This window comes from Carassius gibelio, chromosome B21 (assembly GCF_023724105.1).
Source record: "Carassius gibelio isolate Cgi1373 ecotype wild population from Czech Republic chromosome B21, carGib1.2-hapl.c, whole genome shotgun sequence".
NCBI lineage: Eukaryota > Metazoa > Chordata > Actinopteri > Cypriniformes > Cyprinidae > Carassius > Carassius gibelio.
The window spans coordinates 20,430,560-20,453,286 of NC_068416.1; the positions used below are offsets into that span (position 1 = coordinate 20,430,560).

General features: G+C 39.5%; 2 protein-coding genes across 2 annotated transcripts; both read right to left on the minus strand.

Moving 5' to 3' along the window:
- Nucleotides 1-3,612: 3,612 nt before the first annotated feature.
- LOC127985606 (uncharacterized) lies at nucleotides 3,613-8,998 on the minus strand. Its single transcript, XM_052587639.1, has 5 exons — nucleotides 8,911-8,998; nucleotides 7,337-7,742; nucleotides 7,081-7,212; nucleotides 6,738-6,890; nucleotides 3,613-3,764 (listed from the first exon to the last, which is right to left on the minus strand). Exons 2-5 carry the CDS (start codon nucleotides 7,545-7,547, stop codon nucleotides 3,613-3,615), a joined length of 648 nt encoding a protein of 215 aa, XP_052443599.1. The 5' UTR covers nucleotides 7,548-7,742; nucleotides 8,911-8,998.
- Nucleotides 8,999-9,006: 8 nt separating this feature from the next.
- On the minus strand, nucleotides 9,007-20,121 carry LOC127986705 (N-lysine methyltransferase KMT5A-A-like). Its single transcript, XM_052589031.1, has 5 exons — nucleotides 19,407-20,121; nucleotides 18,381-18,515; nucleotides 10,374-10,536; nucleotides 9,360-9,552; nucleotides 9,007-9,256 (listed from the first exon to the last, which is right to left on the minus strand). The coding sequence occupies exons 1-5, from the start codon at nucleotides 19,465-19,467 to the stop codon at nucleotides 9,173-9,175; spliced, it is 636 nt and encodes a 211-aa protein (XP_052444991.1). The 5' UTR covers nucleotides 19,468-20,121; the 3' UTR covers nucleotides 9,007-9,172.
- Between the last annotated feature and the right edge of the window lie 2,606 nt (nucleotides 20,122-22,727).

The window sequence follows — 22,727 nt, forward strand, 5'->3', positions numbered from 1 at the left end:
TCTGTTTGAATTTTCATGCACTTCACAGATCTTCGTTCACTCTCTGGCCAATTAGCAGGAATCTTTTTCTACATGCGTCTTTACGAGGGCAGTACATCACTGTCGTTTATGGATACGAGATGAGCGTAGAGCTGAATACTTTGGCTATATCTCCTCCTGCCAGCTCCCTGTTTTTGGCAGGCCATCTCAGGGGGGCTGAATCATTCGTTTACTTCACTTTTCTTCAGTGGCATCTTCCCACTGAGTGGGTAATGAAAAATGTCACTTTCAAATGTCTGTTTTTACTTCCTTCATATTTGTTATTATTATCTATTGTTTATCTCTCACAGTCAGTGTCTTTTCTCCTTTGTTTGAAACCTGAGACTGTTAAAATGTATTTTCTTGTTGTTTTTGCGGCATCTATGGCCTCGCTCGTCTCTTCTGATTTATTCTAGTTGTTGATGGCACAAAGCATTGAAGGGCAGATATTCATACGATGACCATGTTTGTCCTTGTGTGCTGCTGCTCCTCTGACTTTTTTTGTTGCAATGTAATTTCTTCATGTGAACTTCCTTTTTTTCACATTTTTATGTTGTGGTTATCTGAGTGTCTTTGTGTTGTTCACTGAGGCACTTAGTAACCCCTCTGCATAGTTAAGAAGTACAAGGCATTTTCTACAAATGGGTTGCAAAACAACACCTGAAACTTAAACATTTTTCTTTTCAACAAATGGCTGTTTGTTTGACATAAATTGACAATAAAGCAGACTTGACTGCAGTTGACTATATGATTTATGTCTCTAATAATTAAAAAAAATCAACAACTGGACACCAAAGTTGTGTAAAGTCAGTCACACACACAAGCCAGTTTCAGAGTGATAGGAACATAAAGAGATTGAAATAACACTAAATAATTGCACTCTTTCAGCATTACACATTTGTCTAAGGTATGCAGCCAGCTGCAATTATTAGAATACTTTTTTTTGATTTTGTATTATTATAGCAATCATCATTTTCTTTAACAGTAAACCCTGTAATCTTAGGGAGGAGAAAAAGCTTAGGAAGGATAATAATCTCCTTTTTACATATTCAAGTACTACTTGTAGTAGTAGTACTATGAAATTACAAATTTCTCCCTCTCATTATATCATGAATATCGATAAGAGGGCTGTGTTCTGATTTGTTTTATTGACTAATCAATGTAATGAATAACCTCTTCTTTATTTCTCTTTGTGTTTGATGAAGTGAAAGTGAAAGTGAAGTGACATTCAGGCAAGTATGGTGACCCATTTAACCCATCCGAAATGCGCACACACACAGAGCAGTGAACACACACACACACACAGAGCAGTGAACACACACACACACACACACACACACACACACACACACACACACACACACACACACACACACACACATACCTACTTAACCACAATGTGAGGACGTATGACTGGAAACCCTACCTTTAGGGACACCCCTTTCTGAAGGGTCTAGAGACTAAAGAAAGACATGACTGTACTTCTGGAGAAGCTGTCATCACAAATATCACTTGATTTGATCAATAAAAGCCTTCCTTAAAGACCTGACATTTTACCTTCACTTTAGGGACATTATTTTATATGTCGCTTTTGGGGACATTAAACACAAACTCTGATCAAGTCATACTTTGAGGACCATGGTGATACACAAACTCTGGTTAAGGTATACTTTCAGGACATTGTTGAGATGGTATATATTATTTATCCTAAGAAGACAGAAGTAGAATATTACAATTCAAAGTTCCAATACTGGACAGTGAAATCAAGCTAGTGCAAAGATACAGGTGTGAGAGAGTAAACTGGGTTTCTTCTTTTCAGCAAGATCACTGTAAATGAGTAGCCTACATGTTTTGTCTGATTTGTAGCTTGAGATCAAGTGCCTTTGGCTGCTCAGTTGGGGAATGACAATTAACATTCAGAAATGTTATTGACTTGACTGATTGACTATCAGAAGCAAAAGATGAACAGAATTGAGCTGAATAATAACACTATTGTCTTTAATTTCAACTGCAAAACAGCTCTACATAAGTCATTTCATAATTGTTGACATTTGCAAGTTATTTTATGTGTGTGAAGCTCCTTTGAAACCATCTGTATTGTATCATGCGCTATAGAAATAAAACGGACTTCACTTCATGGCAGAGAACCTTTCACTGACCGAATCTGCATCCCTCTAGTTAATTTAGCATCGACTGTAAACTAATCATTATCACAAAAACATCTTTAGGACTTTTCCTCACCAGAGTCATCTTTGGCTACACACTGGGGTTTTAAGACATTAGGCATGTTCCTCTGTAAAGTGTAGTAATTGTCAAAAAAACTCTATACAAATAAAAATAGTGATACACACTCTCCAATTAAATGACCCTTTGGGGACTCTAGCGACACACACACACTCCGATTAAATGACCCTTTGGGGACTCTAGCGACACACACACACTCCGATTAAATGACCCTTTGGGGACTCTAGCGACACACACACTCTCCGATTAAATGACCCTTTGGGGACTCTAGCGACACACACACACTCCGATTAAATGACTCTTTGGGGACTCTTGCGACACACACACACTCCGATTAAATGACTCTTTGGGGACTCTAGCGACACACACACACTCCGATTAAATGACCGTTTGGGGACTCTAGCGACACACACACACACTCCGATTAAATGACTCTTTGGGGACTCGAGTGACACACACACTCCGATTAAATGACTCTTTGGGGACTCGAGTGACACACACACTCCGATTAAATGACTCTTTGGGGACTCTGATTAAATGACTCTTTAATATTAACAGTCTTGGACACATTGTGTTGAAAGTGCACATTGCAGTTAATGACAGAACTTAAAAAAAAATGTTTTTAAAGAACAACAATGAAAAATCAATTAACTTGGAGGTGGGAATGATTCTCAGTCCCCAACTATCCTCTGTACTTCCTCCATCCACCCTTCTTCAAAATCTCTCTACTTCCTCCTTTACATTCTCTCCTCCCTCTTTAACTCTACTCCTCCCTCTTCACTCCTCCCTCTCTTTATCCTCTTTAACTCTACTCCTCCCTCTTCACTCCTCCCTCTCTTTATCCTCTTTAACTCTACTCCTCCCTCTTCACTCCTCCCTCTCTTTATCCTCTTTAACTCTACTCCTCCCTCTTTACTCCTCCCTCTTTTCATCCTCTTTACATTTACTGCCTCTATTCCTCCCTTATATTAGCTGTGCTGGACATGGGCTGTGGCTGGATGTAATCGATTGGTGAGAGTTGCCGTGTGCAGACGAGAGAAGCTGAAAACTGAGATGTGATGTCAGACACTTTCTGCTTCCTGTAGTGATGCTCAGGCTAAGTTTGCATACTTTACTACAGCTGAAGTGGAATAAACGCATTATTTTCCAAATACAGATAATTCAGAGACATTTTCATTCAATACATGCACTAATGTTTGTACAAGAATAAAGTTCAAAATAAGCCTAAATACCAGTGAAGTGGGGTCTATCGCAACTACATGAAAAGAGCTTTTACTGTTATAAAGAACAGATGTGATCCTTAGTGGAACTGAAGGTGTGAGAAGAAACATGAAACACACGTGATCATTGTCAAGCAGTGTACTCTGCCAATCGTGGATTAGCTGTGTCATCATCAGAGCTCGTGAGTCGCTCTAGAGAATCTGCTCTATCTGAGTCCTCCTGCTCTCCAATCACTCTAGTTGTACTCTGTTGCCTTATGGCACAGTCACGGGCGTCGCTGTCTGAAGTCAGACACAAGTTCTAACCGTCAAGAACTGCTCAAGTTAGCCGCTGATCGTTCTGTGCAGCGCTGCATGAAGTCCAACAAGCCTAATGCTCTCCTCCCCTCCCTCTTTACGTCCCCTGTACATTCTCTCCTCCCTCTTTACATTCTCTCCTCCCTCTTTACGTCCCCCTTACATTCTCTCCTCCCTCTTTACGTCCCCTTTACATTCTCTCCTCCCTCTTTACATTCTCTCCTCCCTCTTTACGTCCCCTTTACATTCTCTCCTCCCCCTTTACATTCTCTCCTCCCTCTTTACGTCCCCCTTACATTCTCTCCTCCCTCTTTACGTCCCCTTTACATTCTCTCCTCCCTCTTTACAGTCTCTCCTCCCTCTTTACGTCCACGTTACATTCTCTCCTCCCTCTTTACATTCTCTCCTCCCTCTTTACGTCCCCTTTACATTCTCTCCTCCCTCTTTACGTCCCCTTTACATTCTCTCCTCCCTCTTTACATTCTCTCCTCCCTTTACATTCTCTCCTCCCTCTTTACATCCCCTTTACATTCTCTCCTCCCTCTTTACATTCTCTCCTCCCTCTTTACGTCCCCTTTACATTCTCTCCTCCCTCTTTACATTCTCTCCTCCCTCTTTACGTCCCTGTTACATTCTCTCCTCCCTCTTTACATTCTCTCCTCCCTCTTTACGTCCCCTTTACATTCTCTCCTCCCTCTTTACGTCCCCGTTACATTCTCTCCTCCCTCTTTACATTATCTCCTCCCTCTTTACGTCCCCTTTACATTCTCTCCTCCCTCTTTACATTCTCTCCTCCCTCTTAACGTCCCCTTTACATTCTCTCCTCCCTCTTTACGTCCCCGTTACATTCTCTCCTCCCTCTTTACATACCCGTTACATTCTCTCCTCCATCTTTACGTCCCCTTTACATTATCTCCTCCCTCTTTATGTCCGTTACAATCTCTCCTCCCTCTTTACATTCTCTCCTCCCTCTTTACGTCCCCTTTACATTCTCTCCTCCCTCTTTACATTCTCTCCTCCCTCTTAACGTCCTCTTTACATTCTCTCCTCCCTCTTTACATCCCCGTTACATTCTCTCCTCCCTCTTTACGTCCCAGTTACATTCTCTCCTCCCTCTTTACGTCCCCTTAACATTCTCTCCTCCCTCTTTACATTCTCTCCTCCCTCTTTACGTCCCCTTTACATTCTCTCCTCCCTCTTTACGTCCCCTTTACATTCTGTCCCTCTTTACATTCTCTCCTCCCTCTTTACGTCCCCTTTACATTCTCTCCTCCCTCTTTACGTCCCAGTTACATTCTCTCCTCCCTCTTTACGTCCCCTTTACATTCTCTCCTCCCTCTTTACATTCTCTCCTCCCTCTTTACGTCCCCTTTACATTCTCTCCTCCCTCTTTACGTCCCCTTTACATTCTCTCCTCCCTCTTTACGTCCCAGTTACATTCTCTCCTCCCTCTTTACGTCCCCTTTACATTCTCTCCTCCCTCTTTACGTCCCCTTTACATTCTCTCCTCCCTCTTTACATTATCTCCTCCCTCTTTACGCCCTCTTTACATTCTCTCCTCCCTCTTTACGTCCCCTTTACATTCTCTCCTCCCTCTTTACGTCCCCGTTACATTCTCTCCTCCCTCTTTACATTATCTCCTCCCTCTTTACGCCCTCTTTACATTCTCTCCTCCCTCTTTACGTCCCCTTTACATGCTCTCCTCCCTCTTTACGTCCCCTTTACATTCTCTCCTCCCTCTTTACGTCCCAGTTACATTCTCTCCTCCCTCTTTACATCCCCTTTACATTCTCTCCTCCCTCTTTACGTCCCCTTTACATTCTCTCCTCCCTCTTTACGTCCCCTTTACATGCTCTCCTCCCTCTTTACGTCCCCTTTACATTCTCTCCTCCCTCTTTACGTCCCAGTTACATTCTCTCCTCCCTCTTTACATCCCCTTTACATTCTCTCCTCCCTCTTTACATCCCCTTTACATTCTCTCCTCCCTCTTTACGTCCCCTTTACATTCTCTCCTCCCTCTTTACGTCCCCTTTACATTCTCTCCTCCCTCTTTACGTCCCCTTTACATGCTCTTCTACTTTACGTCCTTTAACGTCCCCCTTTACATTCTCTCTTCCCGCTTTACGTTTGTATTTAGGCTTATGTTGAACTTTATTCTTGTACAAACAGACACTGTATCAAGCAGTGCATGTATTGAATGAAAATGTCTCCGAAATATCTGTGTATTTGGAAAATAATGCATTTTTTCTACTTCAGCTGTGGTAAAGTATGCAAACAGCGCGAGCGTCTCTTAATTTTAATGTCTACACCTTTATCTTAATTTCTTTTAATTTAGCTCCATTTCTTACGAAAAGAGCATAATGTGCAAAGTGTTGAAGTGTTTGTGCCTCCCTACAAACCACCCTTTCTTTTAGGAGTCGTGATCCTGTTCCGCACATAATTTTTCACACCATTCCATGTTCACTGCTTCAAAGCTTCTGGCTCTGCATCACTACAGGAAGCAGAAAGTGTCTGACATCACATCTCAGTTTTCAGCTTCTCTCGTCTGCACACGGCAACTCTCACCAATCGGTTACATCCAGCCATAGCCCATGTCCAGCACAGCTATTCACTCTTCCCTTTTTTATCATCTTTACATTCTCCCCTCCCTCTATGACAGAAATATCAAAAAGTTTAACATGACATTTCATCCAACTATATTGTAACTGAACAAAGAAAATTGACCCTTACTTATCCTCTACTTCATCATTAACCTTCTTATACTCTAACTTTTCACTATATATTCTGTTTTATTCCATCCACAAAATATTTCTACACCTTTATCCTCATTTCTTTTAATTTAGCTCCATTTCCTACAAAAAGAGCATAATGTGCAAAGTGCTGAAGTGTTTGTCCCTCCCTACAAACCACCCTTTCTTTTAAGAGTCGTGATCCTGTTCCGCACATAATTTTTCACACCAGTCCATGTTCGCTGCTTCAAAGCTTCTGGCTCTGCGTGAATGCATTCTTGCTTACCAGGAACTTTGCATGTCTTGATGAAACTCATCATGTGTCTCTCTACTGCTTTTACCTCACTGTCCTCCCATTTCTTTTTTGGAGCATTTGAAGAACCTATGAAATAATTAAAAAGTAAATTCTCATTACACATTCTCATTACAACTAAATCGGTGAGTAAAGAGCAAATCAAGACTGTGTTCCCAATGCATAATTTTTTTTTTGAATTTGTCTGGATATTGCTGCATGGAGCCAATTCATGTTTATTTGATTATTGTTGTTTGTGCAATGTAGAGATTTTTCTTACCTTGATCCTCCTGTGAAACAGCTTGTTCAGATTGAACAGGTTGATCAGTCTGTACTGGTGCTGGTGTCTGAGAGAGGTCACTGGAATCCTCCTCATCACTTGACATGGAATCACCTTGGGCCTCAAGTTGCTCTTAATAATTAATTAACGAAAAATGAACACTTTATTGCTTATACCTAGTATCTGTGACATGAATATATACATTGTTTTGCAAATATGTACAGCACAGATACACACAGAGCATGTATACTCATACCATTTGGGTCGATTTCAATGTCATCAAGTTTCTTTCCTTTGTAGTCAGACAGTGTTCCTTTCTCCATGGCCATTAGGACTTTACTCATTTTTGCCAGCTGCAGTGTTCCCTCTGGTAACCGATAATACTGTCTGTGGATTCGGATATCGTGACCAAGGAAATCAGCCAGTTGGTCTGCTTCATTCTCATTAAGGTTAAGAATTTTAGACATGGTTGCTATGTGTTTCCTGAGCCTAGTTGATGACAGTGCATCAGGGTTCTTTATGCCACATTCGCAAGCAGCTTTGTTGATGCACTCTCCTCCTCTGTAGGCAGGCGAGGATGATGAGGGCTGCACAGGCGAGGTTGAAGGTGACGTGGGTGACTTGGACTTTGGAGTGGCTACAGAAAAAAAGAGACTGGCCGCCTGGCCCACACGAAAACAAGGATAAATATCTGAAGGGCCTTAAATGTAGTCACACAATGCTGATGTTGTTAACATTAACAATTTGAGAACAAAGTATAGTTTGCACGGTTTGATGTGATATGATAATTGATAAGCGATTGTTAAATTTAAAGGTGGGGTATGTAATTCTCTTTTTTGTCCATTTTTTCAAAATCACTTGAAATCCTATTCCTAACCCACTTACAGCCACTGAGTTAGAAGCACTGAAATGAAAAGTAAGCAATTTAATCATCTGTGGAACAGGCAGGACTCGAAAAAACTCCAGCCAATCATTTCCAAAACTACCTAGAATCATTAGACAGTAACTGCGTCAATCAAACGGTCGTACCATACCCCCTCCCCATCGTGTCCATGTACTTCGAATGGGTGGAGTCAAAGGAAAGAAGGTAAGACCATAGGAGTTGTGTATTTTCAAAATCTCCCGGCCGTTTTGCAAATCACATACCCCCACCTTTCATCAGCGCGATTTACTGCAATGCTTTTTTTCCCCTTAGTTGGTCAGAACAAAAGTGGATGTTACTTGTTCAGGTGTCATTTTCCAGTGAACATTCTTCTGTTGGTCATGACTCATACTTCTAAAAAGTATAATCTGTCATTGCAAATGACAGTATCCACACCGACGCGATGTGATTGACAGCAGCACATTCTCCTCAAAACATAGGATTCATTCTCCCTGTGCCGTGTCAAAGCACAACCCATGTAAAGTTGATAATTCCACGAATGACTGCAAATGCAGATTTCGAACAGAAATGGCGACAAAGACGAAAAACTAGGACTGCAGCGTTAAATAATTTCTTGTTTGTTTTTTTTAATTGTGAGTACATAAATACATTTCAAATGACACGGGTGCTTGATGAAGTCGATATGCACCTACAAATCAACTTAAACCAAACCATTCTATGGTTTGCCAGCAATAAAGATATTTTCTATTTGAACACCTGAGCACCAGCTAATAGTGGTTGACTGTGCTGCGTGTTCATTATTTTGGGGGCGGAGCAATGAAGGGAGGGGTGTGTTTGTTTGGGTGTCGATTTCAAATACTAAGTGTTTCTCAGAAATCACTTATTGCATTTTTAACTAGCTGGCAGTAAACATCAGTAGATAGTTGTTGCATGTTTAAGATGGTTACCGTTTTATTCCTTGATGTTCTTGATTTGCCTGACTGCTTATGAGGACCATTGCTGTTTACCTTGTCCAGTTCAGGAGAGGAAACAGAAGCTGGGGCTAGATGTCAGAAAAGAAACCAATGAATATCAAAATATCAGAATATTTGTAAAGGACAAAAAAACTTGTTAATGTTCATTCCTCTAGCTGTCCTATACTTTATATATCATTCCACACACAACTCTATGCTGAGAGAGTCAATAATATAGAATAATGATACAGATGTTTTAAAGTGGACTTACGGATTTATGCAGGCGCAAACTGCTGACTGGCTTTTTATCAGTGGACTCTGCTGATGCTTTATTCAAAGGCTTGAGAAATATGAGACCACAATCACATGGTAACTAATCAGAATTAGAGTAAAAAATTATCATGAATTACTGATCAATCTCTTTAGCATTTTATTGATAATACCTTGACTCGCCATGGCCAATCTGAGTCTCCATAATTGTAAGTGATTTCCTCTCCTGGTAGAATGTCTCGTACAGCAAACAGACACAGGTGAGGTTTTCTGCTCACTTCAACAGTTCTCATTTTGCAAGTAGGATTTCTGGTCTCATCGTTTGCAAGTCTTCCCAAAGACGAGTCTTCTTTAGATGCATCCATGCTATAAAAACATAAAATGAACACTCAATACTTATAATCTTAGTATATATGCTAGACATGTACAGTTATTTTTACAAGTGGTTCTGAACCCCAGTCCTGGGAACCCACCGCTCTGCATATGCTGTATGTCTGGTGTTTTAATCCACCTGATTGAGATGAGGAGTTCATCATCAGAACATGGCTCTATGAACTCATCTGAGTGCATCAGGTGAAGGAGACATACAGAATCTGCAGAGGAGGGTCTCAGAACCACTGATCTATATGATAGTGTACTGCAATGTATGGTAATGTACAGCTCTCAGATAAAAGCATCTAAAAGTTACCATGTTGTTCTCTTTAGGGATTACAGGGGGAATTTTTTTTGATGACTCAAAGAAACTACACTCTATGTCAGTTCATGGTGAATTTGAAGTATTAGGGTGTGTTCACATCTGGCATGTTTTTTTAGGCTGTTAATGTGGTTCATCTGAATAAATGTGAAAGCTGCTATTTGAAACCTGGTGCGACCAAACAAGCGGACCGAGACGCTGAAAGGAAGGGTTTCAGTTGGCTTCCAAATGAACTCTGGTGCAGTTCAAATGAAATATGAACATAACATGGACCAGAGACATGTAAATAAAACAAAAACAGGAATATGTGACCCTAAAAAGGACAGACTGGTCAATCATAACTTAGGTTCAACGATAGAAATGCCAATCTGAACACTAAGCGTATCCGGACCAAAAGAAACGTGCGAACAGAACTACAGGCATGAACTAAGTATCTTACAGTTCCAGATATTTTAGCATACCTACTACATCAATCCAACAGTTCTGTACTCACCACCAATTTTTGCCATGCCACTGAAAATCAAACAGGAACGTGTTCTCAGCTTCAGTGTAGTGTCCAGTTCGGTCCAGACTCTCCTGTGAACTCAGAAGTTCACCTCTGTATTCAAGAACAAAATCACCTCTGAAAAAAGCTCCAGTGGTGAAAACTCCACGCCCTGAAGAGGAGAAATACATTAGCTTCAGTTTCTTTAATGTCAAATATTATTTTGATTCTTACTAAAAGTTCTCTACCATATGATGTACATTATATGATGTAGAAGGGAAATTACTGAAGGAAAATAGTCAGCCAGGCTAATCTCAAAGCATGCTTTGCTTTTAAAATTACATACATTTTCTTACACAAACAATATGATCATGGCTATATATTGTTTAGAACAGAGTGCCGCAGTGATGATGTATTTTTACAGGCCAACCCGGTAGTTCACCTCACCTAGTTCCCTCCACAAAAACCTTATAGGATTTTAGAACCCTATAGAAAATCCATATCCTTGTGTAATATATATAATGTTTCTACATTCTTGTAATGTATGTTTGACTGATTGTGTGCCTTTATAAGTAAATCAGGTTAATGACATCAAAAGCAAACCATATGTGTATCTGACTTTGTGTATTTCATATGTCATGTCACTTGTGATGTTAAATAAAGCCCAAGAGTATTCCAGAATACCAGTGGGAATCTTACAGACTCATATTCTCCTCTCATCCAGTATCGGATGCAGGATTTTGACTGTACCACCTCTGCATGAGATGAGAACACATTTTAAGAGTTTCTTGGGTAGAGAAAACACTTGCTCTCTCTGGATGTGCTTAAATCCACAATAAGGACACTTTCCTGTCACACATCACACATGCTCACTTCAATAAGCCACAGAACACAGGTTAAAGGGATAGTTTACCCAAAAATGAAATTTCTGTCAGTAATTACTCACCCTCATGTTGTTCCAAACCCGTAAAACCTTCGTTCATCTTCGGAACACAAATTAAGATATTTTTGATGAAATCTGAGAGCTGGATCACTCCTCCATAGACTTCCAAGGGACTGAAACTTGTTGGCCCAGAAAAGTTATTAAAGAGATCGTTAATATAGTCCAAGTGACTACAGTGGCTCAGTCTTAAGTTTATCAAGCGACGAGAATACTTTTTGTGCGCAAAAAATAAATAAAAATAATGACTTTATTCCACTATTCATTTCCTTCTCTTTGGGCCACGAGTTTTTTCACGTAGTAAAACTGCGCAGTGCGTCTGTGTTGCACGTCACACGCATCACACACATGACCAGCGTCGGCCAATAGTGAGCCTACGTGGTGACGTGCAACACAGACCCACTGCGCAGTTTTACTACGTGAAAAAACTCGTGGCCCAAAGAGAAGGAAATGAATAGTGGAATAAAGTCATTATTTTTGTTGTTTTTTGCACACAAAAAGTATTCTCGTCGCTTGATAAACTTAAGACTGAGCCACTGTAGTCACTTGAACTATATTAACGATCTCTTTTATAACTTTTCTGGGCCAACAAGTTTCAGTCCCTTGGAAGCCTATGGAGGAGTGATCCAGCTCTCAGATTTCATCAAAAATATCTTAATTTGTGTTCCGAAGATGAACGAAGGTTTTACGGGTTTGGAACAACATAGACAAAATCTAGCTGTGTCGATTGGTTTATGCTTATGCCATTTATGATTACCTTAGTCTGCGTTTACATGACCACCAGAACTGTTGGCTTATTATGCATAATTGGGTTATGTATGTGCAAATAAACATTGACTTTGGGTTGATGGAACCAGAAGTGCAAAAATGCAACTGCTTTGTTTTACTGTACGACGTACACACCTCCGCCGACTTGAGCTTCCAAAGTTACCGGAAGTCATTCATTTTCAATGGAAGCTGGCTTCTCTCAGCTGCAAGGAGCGTCAAATTCCTTGGCATGGCGTTTTGAGCGACTAGAGCGTCAATCTGAAAGTTGAAGTAGCTCAACTTTATGGTAATGAGCTATGTTCAGCGGCAAGCAGCAGCAAAACACCAGCAACCAATCGGAATATAGACGTCCTTCGCGCTGGCTGATTCCGGAGAAACATACGATGTAAACTTTCGTTCCTACCAAAACATTAGTTCTATCAACACGCTATCAAACTGTGTCCAGCCTGAAGTTCCGCTGGACGTACCTCTCGTCATCGAGCCGCAGCTGCTGCACCAGCCGGTGATACTCTCTGAATTGATAACGGCCCTGGAGGGTGTCATGAACCCAAAATCTCCGAGTCCGATGTCTTCTCAAGCAGCACCAAACACAACAACTTCACGATTATCCGACAGTGATACACATTTGAGAATGAGCTCAACTTATTTGAAATATTTACGAGCGCTTGTTTTAAGCGGGAATGCAATTAATTTGCTCACGGTAACACCAATTTGACCAATTACATTAAAGTAAATATAATATTAATATAACAATAATAGCTATTCTTTTCTTCCCAAACAAATGTGACCAAAACGGTTATAATAATTCTGTCATTATAAAAGGTTTCTTCAGTGTATTGCTTGTTTTTTCTGTTTATTACATTTTATGTTGTGACACTTCTCTTCTCCATGCTATGTCAGAGCGGCCAAAGCGTCAACAAGCTTCCCCGTACTTTTTGACAAGCGTCCTTGACAGGGCGGCCAGAGCTTCTTTGCAGCTCAAGTCGGCGGCGGTGTGTACGTACAGTAAGGGCTCATGCCAGCAGAACTCTATTCAGGTATCTGGACTGCACAATAAAAAATATATATATTTATAAAGTACTGTTTAACTTGTGGCCTAACAACCATATGACTTGCCTTACATTAAATTCTCAGTTTTGTAGATTAACATTATTACTAGGGCTGGGCGATAAAATGATAATGATAATTATCACGATATAATTTCTCGATAAAACGATATCCAGAGTCCGCGCGCCACACGGACCGTTTATCCGCTCAGCTCAAAGTCCAAACGGCAGTGCAGCATGACTCGCGAGCTCACTAGAGCAGATGAGTTTACTCTGATCGGTCTCTGTCATCAGATCCAGTGAGAAGCGCTTGACTTCAGCCAAGAACACACGTTTCAGTGATTTAAACCAGTTTAAAGGCCGATTAAACCGCGCTGACAAACAGGAGAAACACTGTGGTCAGTCAGAAGGCTTCTTTGTCTACAAATTCCCACCATTTACTACGGATTTACTGTAACGTTAGCCTAATAATATTAACTGCACCATGAAATGTGGGATATACAGTATTGTTCAAAATAATAGCAGTACAATGTGACTAACCAGAATAATCAAGGTTTTTTGTATATTTTTTTATTGCTACGTGGCAAACAAGTTACCAGTAGGTTCAGTAGATTCTCAGAAAACAAATGAGACCCAGCATTCATGATATGCACGCTCTTAGGACTGTGCAATTGGGCAATTAGTTGAATTAGTTGAAAGGGGTGTGTTCAAAAAAATAGCAGTGTGGCATTCAATCACTGAGGTCATCAATTTTGTGAAGAAACAGGTGTGAATCAGGTGGCCCCTATTTAAGGATGAAGCCAACACTTGTTGAACATGCATTTGAAAGCTGAGGAAAATGGGTCGTTCAAGACATTGTTCAGAAGAACAGCGTACTTTGATTAAAAAGTTGATTAGAGAGGGGAAAACCTATAAAGAGGTGCAAAAAATGATAGGCTGTTCAGCTAAAATGATCTCCAATGCCTTAAAATGGAGAGCAAAACCAGAGAGACGTGGAAGAAAACGGAAGACAACCATCAAAATGGATAGAAGAATAACCAGAATGGCAAAGGCTCAGCCAATGATCACCTCCAGGATGATCAAAGACAGTCTGGAGTTACCTGTAAGTACTGTGACAGTTAGAAGACGTCTGTGTGAAGCTAATCTATTTTCAAGATTCCCCTTCAAAGTCCCTCTGTTAAAAAAAAGGCATGTGCAGAAGAGGTTACAATTTGCCAAAGAACACATCAACTGGCCTAAAGAGAAATGGAGGAACATTTTGTGGACTGATGAGAGTAAAATTGTTCTTTTTGGGTCCAAGGGCCACAGGCAGTTTGTGAGACGACCCCCAAACTCTGAATTCAAGCCACAGTACACAGTGAAGACAGTGAAGCATGGAGGTGCAAGCATCATGATATGGGCATGTTTCTCCTACTATGGTGTTGGGCCTATTTATCGCATACCAGGGATCATGGATCAGTTTGCATATGTTAAAATACTTGAAGAGATCATGTTGCCCTATGCTGAAGAGGACATGCCCTTGAAATGGTTGTTTCAACAAGACAATGACCCAAAACACACTAGTAAACGGGCAAAGTCTTGGTTCCAAACCAACAAAATTAATGTTATGGAGTGGCCAGCCCAATCTCCAGACCTTAATCCAATTGAGAACTTGTGGGGTGATATCAAAAATGCTGTTTCTGAAGCAAAACCAAGAAATGTGAATGAATTGTGGAATGTTGTTAAAGAATCATGGAGTGGAATAACAGCTGAGAGGTGCCACAAGTTGGTTGACTCCATGCCACACAGATGTCAAGCAGTTTTAAAAAACTGTGGTCATACAACTAAATATTAGTTTAGTGATTCACAGGATTGCTAAATCCCAGAAAAAAAAAAATGTTTGTACAAAATAGTTTTGAGTTTGTACAGTCAAAGGTAGACACTGCTATTTTTTTGAACACACCCCTTTCAACTAATTGCCCAATTGCACAGCCTTAAGAGCGTGCATATCATGAATGCTGGGTCTTGTTTGTTTTCTGACAATCTACTGAACCTACTGGTAACTTGTTTGCCACGTAGCAATAAAAAATATACTAAAAACCTTGATTATTCTGGTTAGTCACATTGTACTGCTATTATTTTGAACAATACTGTACATATTGGATTGTTTTATTTTATTACAGTTGTTTTCAGTCGCAAACAAGCATTTGTCCAAGCAGTTGTCATATTTTCAAAACTCTAAACACAATTAGCACAGCATCTATCTATTGTGGCCATACCATTCACACATTTCATGTCGTTTTCACACAATATGGAGTCATTGAACACATTTCCACAATGCTTACATTTTCTGAACAGACAAGCTATACCTCCCAACAAAATTATGGATCGTTTTTGTAGTATTTACAAATGTTAACACACAACATCCCACAATAGCAAAAACAATGTTCCAAACCTTAGATACAGTACAAAAAAATCTGCTTCTGCAATGATATCAGTTCAAAAACAATTTATCTTAGCTGATTTATGTTGTGTAAATTGGGCCAACCACAGCTGATTCCAATCTGGCTTAGACTCAATTGCAGGGGTTATTTTTTTTATTACACTGACACTTATACAATAAAGTAAAAGGAGGACTTTGAAGAGTAATATTTTTGGAAACAGAAACAGAAAAAGACAAACACTAATGTATGGACGAGGAAGAGTAAGAGCAAGGGCCCAGTGAGAGGAGCAGGAGCAGTGAACAGTGAGAAGAGCAGGAGCAGTGAGAGGAGCAGTGAGAGATGCAGTGAGAGATGCAGTGAGAGAAGCAGGAGCAGTGAGAGATGCAGTGAGGGGAGCAGGAGCAGTGAGAGATGCAGTGAGAGATGCAGTGAGAGATGCAGTGAGGGGAGCAGGAGCAGTGAGAGATGCAGTGAGAGATGCAGTGAGAGATGCAGTGAGAGGAGCAGTGAGAGAAGCAGGAGCAGTGAGAGATGCAGTGAGAGGAGCAGTGAGAGATGCAGTGAGGGGAGCAGGAGCAGTGAGAGGAGCGGGAGCAGTGAGAGATGCAGTGAGGGGAGCAGGAGCAGTGAGAGATGCAGTGAGAGAAGCAGGAGTAGTGAGAGATGCAGTGAGGGGAGCAGGAGCAGTGAGAGGAGCAGTGAGAGATGCAGGAGCAGTGAGAGGAGCAGGAGCAGTCAGAGATGCAGTGAGAGGAGCAGTGAGAGATGCAGTGAGAGGAGCAGTGAGAGGAGCGGGAGCAGTGAACAGTGAGAGGAGCAGTGAGAGGAGCAGTGAGAGATGCAGTGAGAGGAGCAGTGAGAGGAGCAGTGAGAGGAGCAGTGAGAGATGCAGTGAGAGATGCAGTGAGAGGAGCAGTGAGAGATGCAGTGAGAGATGCAGTGAGAGGAGCAGTGAGAGAAGCAGGAGCAGTGAGAGATGCAGTGAGAGGAGCAGTGAGAGATGCAGTGAGGGGAGCAGGAGCAGTGAGAGGAGCGGGAGCAGTGAGAGATGCAGTGAGGGGAGCAGGAGCAGTGAGAGATGCAGTGAGAGAAGCAGGAGTAGTGAGAGATGCAGTGAGGGGAGCAGGAGCAGTGAGAGGAGCAGTGAGAGATGCAGGAGCAGTGAGAGGAGCAGGAGCAGTCAGAGATGCAGTGAGAGGAGCAGTGAGAGATGCAGTGAGAGGAGCAGTGAGAGGAGCGGGAGCAGTGAACAGTGAGAGGAGCAGTGAGAGGAGCAGTGAGAGATGCAGTGAGAGGAGCAGTGAGAGGAGCAGTGAGAGGAGCAGTGAGAGATGCAGTGAGAGATGCAGTGAGAGGAGCAGTGAGAGATGCAGTGAGAGATGCAGTGAGAGGAGCAGTGAGAGATGCAGTGAGAGATGCATTGAGAGATTGTTTTTATTTTAAACCCCCCCCCCCCCCTCCTTTTTTTATTCTGGGCTTTTTTCTGTTGTTGTTTTTTTGTTCAGAATCCTTTTATGTGTTTCATGGATATTTTGTTCACTGTAAGCAATACTGTCAAACCTTTTCTGTTCTATCATACCGTGTTTCTACTGTACCTCCTGCAGTAAACTGTAAAGGAAAAATAGCTTTTTACTGGAATGCTTTTGAATGTGAACATTACTGTACATTTGGACATACAGTTCCTAACCAAGAAATTTAGTGTAAAACAGTGAATTGCATGTTTTGCATGCAAATACCTGTAAAACTGAGACTGAAAAGTCTATGCAGTTTTTGTAATGTCAACAATAGCCAGTATTCTGAAACCTGGTGTACTTTGATTGACTGCATGTACCTTTTGAGGTGAAAACAAGTGTTATTCTTTGACAGAATAATTTAATTTTGAGTCAGATTTCCAGTGTTTTGGTAAAGGTGGTGTGTGCAGAGAAAGATGTGTTCTATTTTGAAATGAAGATTTAGTATAAATTTAACAAAATGTGTTTTTGAGAAAAAAATTATCCATTTGGCTAATTGTGTTTTGTAGGTGTTAGTCTGTGATAAGAGTTTAGAAAAAGTATCTGAAGTATGGTTAAGCCCTTGTTAGCGATCGAAAAAAACTGTAATGTAGACAATGTATTAAAGGATTAATAAAATAGTTACAGTATTTGGTTTTGTGGTTATCATGATCTAAATGCATGATACTGGATGACCAATGGTTAATTTTAATAAAACTCAAACAGTCAGAATATTACATTTTACCAAATAAAATTGAGGTCGTTTTAAAAGATGTTACTGTTTTTGTTAATGAACATAAATTTTAGATAGTAAATCTGCTCCTAACTGAATCTAATACTGCTGCAAATCATTGTCAAATATGCATTTTGAGACAAAATATATCTAATATTAATATTGCTGCCTGCACCGTAAACTGTGCTGAAGATCCGTGCCATCAAAGTCAGGCAACACAAACCTGTTTCAAGACTTGAAACAATATCCCCCATTAAGCACATCCAGGAACTAAGAAATACATTTTCCAATAAATATATTTATTTTGTTAAGGAAAAATAACAAATGTTTGAATGTTCTACCTCAGATTTGTGAAATGTTCACCTGTTTGGCAAGTGTTTGTCATGATATGTTCTGACAATAAAGAGTAGTTTAAAACCACAATTAATGCTCTGGTTTCTACAACTTTCACTTAGGAGCAAATATCTGCCTTTAAACTTGAAAGAAATAAAGATTTGACATTTATTGTGATAATTATCGATATCGACTAATATAAAACAATTATCGTGATAACTTTTTTGCCATATCCCCCAGCCCTAGTTATTAGTTACTAAACTGCTTAGTCATTTATACTTGCCTTTATATTTGCTGATGAACTGCTCTCGAAGCCCAGGCTTGTCAGTTTTACAGGTAATGTGATGATGCTCAGCGTCCTGCAGAGGTTTCCTACGTCTTTTATTTCCCAGCATGGCGACTTTCTTTCTTGAAATGACTGGAAAAAATAAATACAAATAAATATAAGGTGAATGAAATAAACAAGCATATTTCAAAAAATCCTGTTGATCTTACTGGAATTGTTCACCAAAAACACACATAATTAACATACTAACCCTCATATCCAAACCTTTGTTGTGTTTTTCTGTGGAACAAATCTTTATATTATATATATATTTTTTTTAAATGGAAATGTCATTAATGCCAAAAACCATTGGTTCTTGTGTGTCTTGTAACCACAATTGATGTCAATCTATATTTGATTTAAGAGCTAAAGTATATGGGAGATTTTCAGTCAATAACCAGCTAGATTTATATGGACTATTTTTAATGTGCTTTTTGTCTGCTTTGGAGCTTGAAACAAAATACAAATATTATAAAGTATCAATTCATGGTCATTGTGCAAAAAAATCTCAGTGAAGATAAATTATTAAAATAAAACATTCCACTAAAAAACCAATTCGGGGGCAAATAATGTAATAATGTATTACATAAAATATAATATATAAAATAATGATATTAAAAAATGAGAATGAATTATTTCAAATTACTGTTGATATTTTACAACACTTTTGAGAAAAACAATGATTTAGTAAACTACCACTGACTCGGTTGTCTTGATTACTTTGTAGAACCTAAAGTACTATTATATGAAAAATAACAAAATTATATTTAATAGTCAATTTTATATATACAATTTGTTTTCATTATTGCAACAAATCATCAAATGACACAGGCTTAGAAGCAAACTCAAATACAATCGAGAAGTAAATAAAACCCTATTACAAAAAAATTATTAAACCACTAAAATAAACATACATCGTACTATATTTCATATTACACAATGTATTTAGTTATCATGCATTTTCAGGACAAGTCTTGATCTCACCTTTCCTCCTGGTGGGTTGTTTGTCGTCTGTTTCGCGCGTTCCATCGTCACGTGTCTGCATTTCCCGGGAAAACACCACCGTCGCTGACTTGCGTAAATTACGTAGTTACGTATTTGGATTTCACGTTGAAATTGTGACTACATTTATTTGGCCTAATAGAAAATTATCTGGTGGCAATGATATTTGTTTTAACCACAGTACTGTTTCTTCAAACTTAAAAAAAAAATGTGATGAAGTTAGTCTTTCTAGTGGACAGAGCACATGATCACTTTTTAACCGAGCACCCACCTCAAACTACGAACCAGTGCGCATGTCCGTACAAGCACTGGTTTAAAAGAGCAAAAAGTACCCGGTGTGCACTTATTTTTATAAAATAACACCACATCATAAAGTTTTTAAGAGAATTACAAATAAGAATATTCAAAACGTGCAGGTCTGCTGTAAACTAGAGCTCACAAGACTTTTGTTAGTTCATTCATTCATCTCATCTGCAGCGAGTCAGTCAGAGACAGTGCTGTGGGGGAAGGGCGCGCGCGCGATCAGAGAGTGTTGTGGGGGAAGGGCGGCTGATCACAGTATGAGCAGCAGAAGCAGATCTCAGCTAGGGCTAGGGCTATAGTTGAAAATCAAAGTAAGAACTAATAAATCTGTAAACAAACATTTAAACGTGCCAGCTTAATTCATGATTCTTTTAAACACTTTTGTTCTTTTGTATGACTATAACTGCTCTCTCTCTCTCTCTATATATATATATATATATAGAGAGAGAGAGAGAGAGAGAGAGATACATAGATATATAATTTCTTGAATCATTCTTAAGATTTTCAAACCAGTAAGTGCACTGGTTTGTAAAAAAAATGTACCGAACGTGTACTTAATTTTCTGAAATAACACCACATCATAAAGCTTTTAAGAGGATTACAAATATGAATATTCAAAATGTGCAGGTCTGCTGTAAACAAGAGCTCACAACTGTCTAAATGAGCAACCTAGATCTCTTGAACAGACATCTTATTTTCTATTACAGTTTTTTCAGTCGCTAACAAGCATTTGTCCAAGCAGTTGTCATATTTTCAAAACTCTAAACACAATTAGCACAGCATCTGTCTATTGTGGGCATACCATTCACACATTTCATGTCGTTTTTACACAATATGGAGTCATTGAACACATTTCCACAATGCTTACATTTTCTGAACAGACAAGCTATACCTCCCAACAAAATTATGGATCGTTTTTGTAGTATTTACAAATGTTAACACACAACATCCCACAATAGCAAAAACAATGTTCCAAACCTTAGATACAGTATAAAAACCTCTGCTTCTGCAATGACATCAGTTCAAAAACAATTTATCTTAGCTGATTTATGTTGTGTAAATTGGGCCAACCACAGCTGATTCCAATCTGGCTTAGACTCAATTGCAGGGGTTATTTTTTTTTCTATTAAACTGACACTTATACAATACAGTAAAAGGAGGACTTTGAAGAGTAATATTTTTGGAAACAGAAAGAGACAAACACTGTAATGTATGGACGAGGAAGAGTAAGAGCAAGGGGCCCAGGGAGAAGAGCAGGAGCAGTGAGATGGATATTCTGTTCACTGTAAGCAATACTCTCAAAGCTTTTCTGTTCTATCATACCGCTTTTCTACTGTACCTCCTGCAGTAAACAGTAAAGGAAAAAAATAGCTTTTTACTGGAATGCTTTTGAATGTGAACATTACTGTACATTTGGACATACAGTTCCTAACCAAGAAATTTAGTGTAAAACAGTGAATTGCATGTTTTGCATGCAAATACCTGTAAAACTGAAACATAAAAGTCTATGCAGTTTTTGTAATGTCAACAATAGCCAGTATTCTGAAACCTGGTGTACTTTGATTGACTGCATGTACCTTTTGAGGTGAAAACAAGTGTTATTCTTTGACAGAATAATTTAATTTTGAGTCAGATTTCCAGTGTTTTGGTAAAGTTGGTGTGTTGACAGAAAGATGTGTTCTATTTTGAAATTAAGATTTAGTATATATTTAACAAAATGTGTTTTCGAGAAGAAAATTATCCATTTGGCCAATTGTGTTTTGTAGGTGTGAGTCTGTGTTAAGAGTTTAGAAAAAGTATCTAAAGTATGGGTAAGCGTTTGTAAGCGATTGAAAAAAAACTGTAATAGCATTTATTAATCAAAACAGTCAATTGAAGTCTGCAAACCCACAGCAGGGCTGATATGCAAGCATCTCATCTGCAGCGAGTCAGTCAGAGACAGTGCTGTGGGGGAAGGGCGCGCGCGCGATCAGAGAGTGCTGTGGGGGAAGGGCGGCTGATCACAGTATGAGCAGCAGAAGCAGATCTCAGCTAGGGCTAGGGCTAGGGCTAGGGCTAGGGCTATAAAATCAAAGTAAGAACAAATAAATATGTTAACAAACATTTAAACGTGCCAGCTTAATTCATGATTCTTTTAAACACTTTTTGTTCTTTTGTATGACAATAACTGCTCTCTCTCTCTCTCTCTCTCTCTCTCTCTCTCTCTCTCTCTCTCTCTCTATATATATATATATATATATCATTTCTTGAATAATTCTTAAGATTTGCAAACCAGTGAGTGCATTTTTCAAAACAATTGGTACAAACCCAGACAAAAACAAAGCCTGTAACTTGCTCAATATCCTTAATACAATATCAATGAACATCAGTGCCATCAGAATGACAAGTCCTTGTGTCATTGTTTACAAACATGATAGTCTAAATGCTTTGTCATTTTGTCAATATAACAGTGAACTATCATTCAAAAAGTGAAACTTGTATATATATTCATTCATAACACACAGACTGATATATTTCAAATATGTTTCTTTTAATTTTGATGATTATAACTGACAACTACGTAAAATCCCAAATTCAGTATCTCAGTAAATTTGAATATTACTTAAGACCAATACAAAGAAAGGATTTTTAGAAATGCTGGCCAACTGAAAGGTATGAGCATGAAAAGTATGAGCATGTACAGCACTCAATACTTAGTTGTGGCTCTTTTGTCTGAATGACTGCAGCAGTGCGGCGTGGCATGGAGTCGATCAGTCTGTGGCACTGCTCAGGTGTTATGAGAGACCAGGTGTCTCTGATAGTGGCCTTCAGCTCTTCTGCATTCTTGGGTCTGACATGTCACATCTTCCTCTTCACAATACCATATAGAAGACAAGTTTGCTGGCCAATTAAGAACAGTGATTCAATGGCCCTTAAATCAGGTACTGCTTTGGCAGTGTGTGCTGGTGCCACATCCTGTTGGAAAATGAAATCTGCATCTCCATAAAGTTGATCAGCAGC